This window comes from Saimiri boliviensis, chromosome 1, assembly GCF_048565385.1.
Source record: "Saimiri boliviensis isolate mSaiBol1 chromosome 1, mSaiBol1.pri, whole genome shotgun sequence".
Taxonomy (NCBI): domain Eukaryota; kingdom Metazoa; phylum Chordata; class Mammalia; order Primates; family Cebidae; genus Saimiri; species Saimiri boliviensis.
In genome coordinates this window covers 301,157,012-301,169,056 of record NC_133449.1, presented here as the reverse complement: position 1 = coordinate 301,169,056, position 12,045 = coordinate 301,157,012, and the positions used below count along the sequence as shown (strand labels likewise).

At 44.0% G+C, this 12,045-nt stretch overlaps 1 protein-coding gene across 1 annotated transcript in view; it reads right to left on the bottom strand.

Moving 5' to 3' along the window:
* The window catches only part of ZDHHC11 (zDHHC palmitoyltransferase 11), a gene marked incomplete at its 5' end in the record, with an annotated part of 102,389 nt that overhangs the window by 21,837 nt on the left and 68,507 nt on the right, over positions 1 to 12,045 (bottom strand). The window contains 2 exons of the mRNA XM_074387627.1: positions 8,080 to 8,114; positions 10,566 to 10,653. Coding sequence (XP_074243728.1) covers positions 8,080 to 8,114; positions 10,566 to 10,653 — 123 coding nt within the window. The remainder of the gene's footprint in view (positions 1 to 8,079; positions 8,115 to 10,565; positions 10,654 to 12,045) is intronic.

The following is a 12,045-nucleotide window of genomic DNA, read 5'->3' as shown; positions in this document are numbered from 1 at the left end:
CACTCTTTTTGCCCAGGCTGGAGTGCAGTGGCATGATCTCAACTCACAGCAACCTCTGCCTCCCAGTCCAAGCCCCTGCCCTGCCTCAGCCCCCTGAGTAGAGGACCTGGGATTACAGGCACCTGAAGCTAATTTTTGTATTTTTTTTTTTCTTAGCAGGGATGGAGTTTCCCCATATTGGCCAGGCTGGTCTTGAATTCCTGACCCCAGGTGATCTGGCCTGCCTCATCCTCCAAAAGTGCTAGGACTACAGGTGCGAGCCACCGTGCCCATCCAGCCATGTTTAGATGGCTCATGGCAGATAGGATCAGGTCTGATGTGCAGCTCCCACTGGGGCAGACAGAACAGCATGTGGAGACTCACACGGTGGACTTTTGCTCCAGGAACCATCACATAAGTATAACGGGAAAACAAACAAAAATCACAGAGCCTTCGGAAGAAGCCACACCTGCTGCGAATTCCACAGGACAGAGGACAACTCTGCTGCTCTCTCAAAAGTGCCACCTCCTGGCTGGATACTAACCAGCTCAGGAGATGATAGCAACTCATGACTGAACAACCCTACTCCTGGGAAGGGGAAAACAAGAGCTGATTCTACCTCCTGCAACATCCGGAATAACCAGAGGTCCCGAGTCTGTCCATGTGACAGCTTCACTGCTAGAATCACCAGACTTTGAGAAAGTCAGCACAGTAAACCTATCCACAGCCCAGGACCCCCACAGAGTCCACTTCACTCCCCTGCCCCCTCCACTGGAGCAGGTGCTGGCACCCACAGCTGGGAGACCCAAAGGCGGATCACATCATAGGACTCTGTGCAGACATTCCCCAGCACCAGCCTGGTAGCTCTGATGGGTGGAGAGACCCAGAAGAACAGTAACAATCACTTCTGTCTGGTTTGCAGGAAGCCCCATCTCTACAGGAAGGGAGAGTGCACCAATCAAGGGACCATGCCATGGACAACAGAATCTGACCAGTGGCTCTTGAGCTCCAGATTTTCCCACTGAAATAATCTACACAAATCAGAAAGAATCAGAAGAGTAATTCTGGTAATATTAAAAAACAAGGTTCTATACCTCCCTCAGAAGACCACAGTAGCTACCCAGCAATGGGTCCAAACCAAGAAGAAAATCTCTGAACTGTGGGGATAAAGAATTCAGAAGGTTGACTATCAAGCTACTCAAGGAGATACCAGAGGAAGAAGAAAACTAACTTAAAGGAATATAAAAATCAGTAAATGATACAGATCAAAAGTATTCCAGAAAAAAAGATCATAGAGAAAAAACAGTCATAGCTTCTGGAAATGAAAGATATGCTTAGAGAAATACAAAATACATTGGAAAGTTTCAACAGCAGAATCAAACAACTCGAATAAAGAACTGCAGAACTCAAAAATGGATTTTGAATGAACCCAGTCAGACAAGGAGAAAGAAAGAAGAATTTAAATAAAAAGCATCCAAGAAATTTGGGATTTGGTTAAACAGCCGACCCTAAGAATAATTAGTGTTCTTGAGAAAGAAGAGGAATCTACAAATTTGGAAAACTTATTTGAGGGAATAATACAGGAAAACTACCCTAGCCTTGCTAGAGTTCTAGATATCCAAAGACAAGAAGCTCAGTTGGGCGCTGTGGCTCATGCCTTTAATCCCAGCACTTTGGGAGGCCAAGGCAGGTGGATCACAAGATCAAGAGATAGAGACCATCCTGGCCAACATGGTGAAACCCCATCTCTACCAAAAATGCAAAAATTAGTTGGGCGTGGTGACATGTGCCTGTAGTCCCAACTACTTGGAAGGCTGATGCAGGAAAATTGCCTGAACCTGGGAGGCAGAGGTTGCCGTGAGTTGAGATTGTGCCACTGCACTCCAGCCTGGCAAAAAAGCAAGACTCTGTCTCAAAAACAAACAAACAAACAAAACAAAACAAAACAAAAAAACAAAGCCAAGAAGCTCCAAGAACACTTGGGAAATTCATTGCAATAGGATCATCACACAGGCACATAGTCATCAGGTTATCTAAAGTCAAGACAAATAAAAGAATCTTAAGAGTTGTGATGCAAAAGCTCTTAAGGAAATATATAATGAAAACCATATAAAATAAAACCTATCAGATTAGCAGCAGACTTCCCAGTAGAAACTCTACAAGCTAGAAGGGATTGGGGTCCTATTGTTAGCCTCCTCAAACAAAACAATTGTCAGCCAAGAATTCTGAACTCAGCAAAATTAAGCTTCAAAAATGAAGGAGAGATAAAAGTCTTTTTCAGACAAACAAACTGCTGAGAAAACTAGCCACTGCCAAGCCAGTACTACAAGAAATGCTAAAAGGAGTTCTACGTCTTAAAACAAAACCTCAAAATACACCAAAATAGGAACTCTTAAAGCATAAATCTCATGAGCTTACAAAACAGTAACACAAAGAAAAAAAAATAAGGTATTAAGGCAACAACTAGCATGATGAATAAAACAGCATCTCATATGTCAATAATGAATGTAAACAGCCTAAATAATCCACTTAGAACATACAGAATGGCAATGGAGAAAAATCCACCAACCAAGTATCTACTGTCTTCAAGAGACTTGCCTAATATATAATAACTGACATAAACTCAAGGTAAAGGGGTGGAAAAGATATTCCATACAAATGCAAACCAACAGCAAGCAGGAGGAACTATTATTATATCAGACAAAAGCCTTTAAAGCAATAACAGTTAAAATATAGAATGGAACATTATATAATGATAAAAGAATCACTTCAACAGAAAAATATAACAATCCTAAATATATATGCACCTAAAACAGGATCTCCCAAATTTATAAAACAATTATAACCAGACATAAGCAATGAGATAGATGGCAACACAATAATAGTGAGGGACATAATACTCAACTGACACCACTAGACAGGTCATCAAGACAGAAAGTCAACAAAGAAACAACGGACTTAAATCTCACCCTAGAACAAATGGACTTGACAGATATTTACAGAACATTTTACCCAACTACTTCAGAATATACATTCTTTTCATCAGTGCATAAAACATTCTCTAAGATAGATCATATTATAGGCCACGAAACAAGACTAAATAAATTTAAGAAAATCGAAATTATATAAAGTATGCTTTCAGACCACAGAGGAATAAAATTGGAAATTAACTGCAAAAGGAACCCTCAAAACTACAAAAATACATGGAAATCAAACAATCTGCTCCTGAATTATCTTCGGGTCAACTGTGAATGAAGGAAATTTAAAAATTATTTGAAATGTATGATAATAGTGACAAAATTTATCAAAACCTCTAGGACATAGCAAAAGCAATGTTAAGAAGAATATTCATAGCATTAAATGCCTGCATCAAAAATTCTGAAAGAACACAAATAACAAACTAAGGTCACACGTCAAGGAACTAAAGAAACAAGAACAAACCAAAACCAAACAACAGAAGAAAAGAAATAACAGGCTGGGCGCAGTGGCTCAAGCCTGTAATCCCAGCACTTTGGGAGGCCAAGGTGGGCAGATCTCTAGGTCAAGAGATCAAGACCATCCTGGCCAACATGGTGAAACCCCATCTCTACTAAAAATACAAAAAATTAGCTGGGTGTGGTGGCATGTGCCTATAGTCTCAGCTATCTGGGAGGCTGAGGCGGGAGAATTGCTTGAACCCAGGAGGCGGAGATTGCAGTGAGCCGAGATTGCGCCACTGCACTCCAGTCTGGCACCTGGTGACAGAGGGAGACTCTGTCTCAAAAAAAAAAAAAAAAAAAAAAAGAAAAGAAAAGAAATAACAAAGATCAGAGCAGAGCTAAATGAAATTGAAACAAAGATAAACAAAACAAAAAGCCAGTTCTACAAGAAGACAAAATTGATAGACAATTAGCAAGATTAACCAAGAAGAGAGAAGATCTAAATAAGCTCAATTAGAAATGAAACGAGAGATATTACATCTGACACCACAGAAATACAAAGGATCATTTAAGGCTACTATAAACACCATTATGCACACAAACTAGAAAATCCAGAGGAGATGGATACATTCCTGGAAATATACAAGCTCTTGGATTAAATCAGGAAGAAAAAGAAAAACTTTAACAGATTTTGGTGTAGAGATATTGAGACAGTAGTAAAAGAAATTATCAACAAAAAAAAGTTCAAGACGAATTCACAGCTGAATTTTATCGGTCATCCAAAGAAGAACTGGTACCAATTGTACTAAAACTATTCAAAAAGAGTAAGAGGGAATCCTCCCTAAATCATTTCATGAAGCCTGTAGCACCCTACTACCAAAATCAGGAAAGGGCATAACAATAAGAGAAAACTACAGACCTATGTCCCTCATGAAAACTGATGCAAAAATTCTCAACAAAATACTGCCATGTGTGTACCTATGCAACAACCTTGCATGTTCTTCACATGTACCCCAAAACCTAAAATGCAATTAAAAAAAATAAGAAAAAAAATACTAGCCAACAGAATCCAACAGCATATCAAAAAGATAATGCACCACGGTCAAGTGGGTTTCATATCAGGGAAGCAGGAATGGTTTAACATATGGAAGTCACTAATGTGATAACTCACATAAATAGAATTAAAAACAAAAATCACAGACTGTCTAAATAGATGCAGAAAAAGCATTTCACGAAATTCAGCATCCCTTTATAAGTAAAACACTCAAGAAAATCAGCACAGAAGGGACATATCTCAAGGTAACAAAGCCCTATATGACAAAACCACAGCCAACATTATACTGAATGAGGAAAAGTTGAAAGCATTGACCCTGAGAACTGGAACAAGACAAGGATGCCAACTTTCACCACTGCTATTCAACATACTACCAGAACTCCTAGCCTGAGCAATCAGACAAGAGAAACAAATAAAGAGTATCCAAATTGGTAAACAGGAAGTCAAACTGTCCCTGTTCACTAATAGTATGATCATATACCTGGAAAACCCTAAAGACTTGTCCGGATACAAAATCACTGTACACAAATCAGTAACACTGCTATGTGCCAACAATGACCAAGCTGAGAATCAAATGAATGTCAACCCCTTTTGCAACAGCTACAAAAAAGCAGCAACAACAACAAAAATCTTAGGTATATACCTAACCCAAAGGTGAAAGATCGCTACAAGAATACTACAAAATACTGCTGAAAGAAATCATAGGCAATACAAATAAATGGAAACATATCCCATGCTCATGGATGGGTAGAATCAACATTGTGAAAATGACCACACTGCCAAAAGCAATCTATAAATTCAATGCAATTTTCATCAGTAAAATATCATCATCATACTTTACTGAACTAGAAAAACAATCCTAAAATTCATATGGAACCAAAAAAGATTTTACATAGGCAAGCAATACTAATCAAAATGAACAAATGTGGAGGCATCACATTACCTGACTTCAACCTATACTACAAGGCTAGAGTTACCAAAACAGCATGGTACTGATATAAAAATAAGCATGTAGCCAATGGAACAGAATAGATAACTCATAAATAAAGCCAAATACTTACTACCTATTGATCTTTGACAAACAGAAACATCAAGTGGGGAAAGGACACCCTATTCAACAAATGGTGCCGGGATAATTCACAATCCACCTGCAGGAGAAGGAAGCTGGATCCTCATCTCTCGCCTTATACAAACGTCAACTCAAGAGGGATCAAAGATTAAATCTAACACCTGAAACCATAAAAAATCTACAAGATATCATCAGAAAATGCTTCTAGACACTGGCTTAGACCAAGAGTTCATGACTAAGAATCCCAAAGCAAATGCAACAAAAGCAAAGATAAGTAGATGGGATTTAATTAAATTAAAACGCTTCTGTACAGAAAAATGAATAATCAGCAGAGTAAACAGACAACCCACAGAATGAAAGAAAGTATTCACGATGTATACATCTGACAATGGACTAATATAAAGAACCTACAAAGGAACTCAAACAAATCAGCAAGAAAAAAAAACTCACGCAGTCACGCATGGTGGCTCATGGCTGCAATACCATCCTTTGGGAGGTGGAGGCAGGGGGATCACTTGATGTCAAGAGTTTGAGACCAGTCTGGCCAAATAGTGAAACCCTGTCTACAGAAATTAGCGAGGTATGATGGTGGGAACCTGTAATCCCAGCTACTCAAGAGGCTGAGGGAGGAGAATCTCTTGAACCTGGGAGGCAGAGGCTTCAGTGAGCCAAGATCTTTCCACAGCATTTCAGCTTGGGTGACAGAGTGAGACTCTGTCTAAAAAAAAAAAAAAAAAAAAAAGGCTCATCAAAAAGTGGGCAAAGGACACAAATAGACAATTCTCAAAAGAAGATACACAAATGGCTAACAAACATAAGAAAAATGCTCAACGTTAATAATTATCAGGGAAATGCAAATCAAAACCTCAATACTTACTCCTGCAAGAATGGCTATAATTTAAAAAATTTAAAAAAATAGATGTTGGCATGGGTGTGGTGGAAAGTAAACACATTTACTCGGCAGGTGGGAAGGTCCTAGTACAACCACGGTGGAAAACAGTATGGAGATTCCTTAAAGAACTGCTACCACTGTGCAACCTTGGAACAATGAGCGTGTGATGCGACGGTCAGCTGTAAGAATGAGTTGGGATTAAATCTTCCCCAGGTGCATGCTGCTCCATGACCCAGGGCAGCTGGGTTGGGAGGATGAGGTCAGCTGGGTGCACTGATCTTGAGGGGGAGGCCCGGGAGCCAGATGGTGCCCTCAGCAGTCTGGGGTCACAGCTGCATCCAGAGGAACCCCAGGCAGCTCCGAGCCACGGGGTGTGGGTGCTCCTTCATCCCAGCATGAGGAGCGTCCCTCACACACCCTCCTGCAATGCCCACCTCGTTTCTGGGCTTACATCCACTGGGCCCTTCCCAGATTGGCCATCTGGCTCCTCTTAGCAGCATGGCCTACTGGGACAGTGGCAGAGTCCCCCAGAGGTCCTGGGCCAGGACAGCAGATGCTACTGGGTCCCCAGAGTGGAGACAGGGTTGCTCTGTACAGGCTGGGGTGGGGCTTCCCTGTGAGATGAGCTGGGGCTCCCTGCAGTGACAAGGGGTGTATGGCAGGCAGGGTAGGGACTGGGATGTGATGTGAGGGCCGGAGGGAGGCTGTGCCAGTGTGAGTGTGTGTGAATGTGTGAGTGTGTGTATGTGGGTGTGTGATTGTGTGTGTGTATTAATGTGTGTGTGTGAGTGTATGTGTGTATCTGTGTGAGTGCGTGCGCACCTGAGATGGTTTGAGACAATGACTTCCATCTTTCAAGTTCACTTCATTCTAAATAGTAGTAAATGGCTCCAGATGAAAGTTCCTCAAGTGAGAGGGTAGGAGTGCAATAATCTGAACCCCAGAACCCTGGGAAATGTTGTATAAAGCAGCTTTTAAAATGCAGAGATAATCTGTGTTCATGATATGCAGAGGAAAATAGAACAGGAAGCAGATTAATAATTTACTCGCCATCATGTATGAGTAGATTTCCTGTAACTCTAAGTTCTGTGAGAAGCATATTCTGACTTGAGGTTCTCTGGGAAGAATGTGTACTTGTCATGGCTGCACACAGTTTCATTTCAACTGGGAACAGGTTATTCATTAAAATGTGTGCTTGAAACCGGATCATGACCTTTATAATGGTCGCCTTTCAGCTTTTGTAGTCATGTGCAGTTGGGCTGGGTTTGTGCAGTGCTGGGGCAGAGCTGTCGCCAGTGGACATATTTAGAGGTGAAATGGTAAGATCTGAGTCTCAGCAAACACTATTAGAAACATTAAAAAACATTCAGATTCACAACACTGCATGTTTTTAAAGAAAGTCTTAGAAAATAATTATGCTTGATCTTCTTTTTGAGCATTAATTCAGATGTTAGTTATGAAGAATTGTATAATATTTTCAAGTAAGTGCAATAAGCTACATGAATGGGTATAAATGTTATGTGAAACATTTTGATTTTCTACTGCATTATCAGTTTGTTTGAAGATGTAAAAAGATGACATATTTTTCCAAAGTAATTTGAATTAAGACGAGTGTACAACTATGTTACAGATAGATAGAATAATTCCACTAAACTCACAAACTTACCCAAGTGCAGATGGACCTGGGGCACCATCTCCTTCCTGTGGGGAAGTGAAGCAAAATTCACAGAATGAGCAAAGACACTGATGACATTGAACTTAAAATTCGAGTCCACTGCTAGTCAGTTCTGAGTAACGGCACTTCAAGGAGGGCCGGATTTCAGGATAGGATCTCAGCAGTGGCACAGCACCCTTCCTCCCCATTCTCGTATTATGGGCTGAACTGTGTCCTCCTACAAATTCACAGGTTGACATCCCAACACCCAGAACCTCAGAATGTGACTGTGTGTCGGGACAGGGTCTTGAAAGAGGAAACTGATGTTAGATGAGGATATTAGGGTGAGCCCTCATCCAGAGTGACCGCTGTCCTCGTAATAAGGGGAGATTACAACAGAGACACAAACAGGGAAGACTGTGGGACGACACAGAGAGCAGGCGGCCATCTACAAGCCAAGCAGAGAGGGCTTGGGAGAAACCAACCCCGCAGACACCGTGCTCTGGGACTTCCGGCCTCTGGGTGAGGACCTACATTTCTAGTTTCAGCCCCGTGTGTGGCTCCTGCTTGTGGAAGCCCTAGCAAAGGAAAACACCTGCTCCATGCACACATGTGGTTTTCAGTGCCCTTGGGTAAGAACCTGGGAGAGGGCATGCTGGGCCATATGATAAATGTATTCTCTGCATCTGAAGTTTGCCAAACTGCTTTCTGAGGAGGCATCGTCATCTCCATGAGCGGAGGATGAGACTTCCAGTTCTCCTGCCTCTCCACCAATTTTGGCATTATTCATCTTTGAGTAATTATTATTATTGTTATTATTTTATTTTTTACGTAGAGTCTCACTCTGTCACCCAGGCTGGAATGCAGTGGTTGCGATCTCAGCTCACTGCAAACTCTGCCTGCCAGTTCTCCTGTCTCAGCCTCCCAAGTAGCTGGGACTACAGGCATGTGCCACCACGCCTGCCTAATGTTTTGTATTTTTTTTTAGTGGAGACAGGGGTTTCACCGTGTTACCCAGAATGGCCTCAATCTTCTGACCTTGTGATCCACCAGCCTTGGCCTCCCAAAGTGCTGAGATTACAGGCATGAGCCACTGCGCTCAGCCGGTTAGTTTTTTTGACAGTCTTGCTGTGTAGCCCACACAATCCCAGGCAGAGAAATCCCCTGAGCCCATGCACCACGTAGAGGGAGGGAAATTTGGTGGCTGAGTCTGGGGCGGGCTGGGGGCTCCATCAGTTTCCACTGAGTGTGTCTCCAAATCTTCAGTGGAAGTCCAGGCAAGGGGCAAGGCTTGGACACCAGCGCCACTGTCCCTCTGGGCCGGGACTGAGCCCTTTTCATTTCCAAGTCTCAGGAGCCCATTTCCTGAAGTCCTGGGGAGTGTGGTGAGGCGGCCCTGCCCCCACAGGGAAGAAGTCACTGGTAACCCCCAGAAGCTGAAGCTGACTCCCCTCACGAAGCCTGCTCAAAAGGACCCCCCACCCCCACAGCCCAGCACGGTGGCTCATGCCTGTAATCCCAGTGTTATGGGAGGCTGAGGTCTGAGGGAAGCTTGAGACCAGGAGTTCCACCCAGACTAGGCAACAGAGTGAGACCCCATCTCTTAATAAAAAACATATTAGCTGGGTTTGGTGGCCCACTCCAGTAGTTTCAGCTACTCGGGAGGCGGAGGTGGGAAGATCGCATGAAGCCAGGAGGTGGAGGCTGTAATGAGCCTGATCCCACCACTGCAATCCATCCCGGTGACAGAGTGAGATCCCATCTCTAAAAAATAATGCATAATGACCCAGCAGAAACCAACAGAGGCCGACCCCTGAGCAGGAACAGAAATTGGTGGCCCTAAAGCCAGCAGCCATGCTGGGCTTTTCTGGTAAAGGACCGACACAGGGTCCACGGAACAAACACGCACCACTCACACACAAATACATGTAACCACACACCACACACACAGCACACACAACCACACACGTAACCAAACACCACACACACAACCACACACGTAACCACACACCACACACATACATGCAACCACACACCACAGACGTGCACACGTGACCACACACACCTCTATTCCCACCTGTGTCCTACACACAGTCCTTCCTCAGCATTTTATTTTAACACAGCACACTGATTCTGCCATGGCTAACAATTTCCCTGCATCCGTTATCACAGCACTGTCCCCCGCTGCATGTCCTGGGCCCTTCAGAGCCTACCCTGGGCATCTGCGTCACCATAACCTGACCGTGGGGCTCCAGTGCTGGGGGCTCCCACTCTGGCACCCATCTGTCTCTCTCACCCTCAGGTGGGAAGCATTCCTGCCTCTGACTGGGTCTCTCTTCTGTGCTCCACCCACCATCATTCCCAGGTGGGTAGCACCCATTGGCACAGAGTGCCTCCATTCTGAATGCTGCCCTAACCTCAGCTTGGGGGAACCGCAGACCACACATTCTGCACAGGACTCTATCCTCGGGGCCCAGTGCCCAGTGATCACAACTTACCTGTGCCGACAAGCTCCCATCCGGGTGCACAGGAGTGGAGAGGTGACATGGGCACTCAGACATCAGTGGGCACTTGCTGGCCTTGACTCTGGTGGGACAGGCAGTAGGAGAGAAACTCATCTCAGCTTTGTGGGTGGCTCAGGGCAGCACTGGAGGCTACAGTGTGTCCTGTAAGCACCACACCTATGGGGGCCACGTGTCTCAGAACCTGGAGTCCTGGACCTCCCGGAAGGTTGTGTGAATGCTCCCAGGTTACTGCACAGTGGGAAATGGAAGGAGTTTCTCGTGTAAAGGCCCATGACTCCTCCCTGGGACACTGCAAAGCAGGCCTCCTCACAGCCTGCAGGCCCGCCCTAGACCAGTGCCTCAGCCAGGTTCTGAAGGGTGATGGCAGATAGGAGACAGGTCTGATGTGCAGCTCCCACTAGGACAGAGGACAGCAGGTGGAGATTCATACCGTGGACTTTTCCTCCAGAAACCACCACAGGAGTGTACCAGGAAAACACGCAAAAAAGTCACAGAGCCTTTGGAAGAAGCCGCAGGCCACTGCAAATTCCACAGGACTTGGGACACCTCTGCTGCTCTCCTGAAAGTGCAACCTCCGGGCTTGAGGCCACCCAGCTCAGAACAGGACAGCAACTCATGACTAAACAACCCTGCTCCCAGGAAGGAGAAAACAAGAGCTGATTCCACCTCCTGCAACATCCAGAATAACCAGAGGTCCTGAGTCTGTCCATGTGACAGCTTCACTGCTAGAATCACCAGCCTCTGAGAAAGTCAGCACAGTAAACCTATCCACAGCCCAGGACCCCCACAGAGTCCACTTCACTTCACTCCCCTGTCCCCTCCATTGGAGCAGGTGCTGGCACCCGCAGCTGGGAGACCCGAAGGTGGATCACATCATAGCACTCTGTGCAGACATTCCCCAGCACCAGCCTGGTAGCCCTGATGGGTGGGGAGACCCAGAAGAACAATAGCAATCACTGCAGTCTAGTTTGCAGGAATTCCATACCTTGGAGAAGGGGGAGTGCACCAATCAAGTGAACACCCCATGGGACAACAGTATCTGACCAGTAGGCCTTGAGATCCATACTTTCCTACTGAAATAATCTATACAAATGAGAAGGAATTCAAAAGTAATTGTGGTAATATGATGAAATACAGTTCTATTCCACCCTCAAAACACCACATTAACACTCCTGCAATGGATCCAAACCAAAAAGAAAATCTCTGAATTGTGGGGAAAAAATTCAGAAGGTTGATTATTAAGCTAATGAAGGAGACACTAGAATAAGGTGAAAATCAAATCTGAAAAATTTTAAAATCAATAAAGGATATACATGAAAATTACTTCAGAGAAATAGAAATCACAAAGAGGAAACAATCACAACTTCTGGAAATAAAAGACAAACTTAGAGAAATACAAAATGCACTGGGAAGTTTCAACAGTGGAATGGAACAACTAGAAGAAAGAAATTCA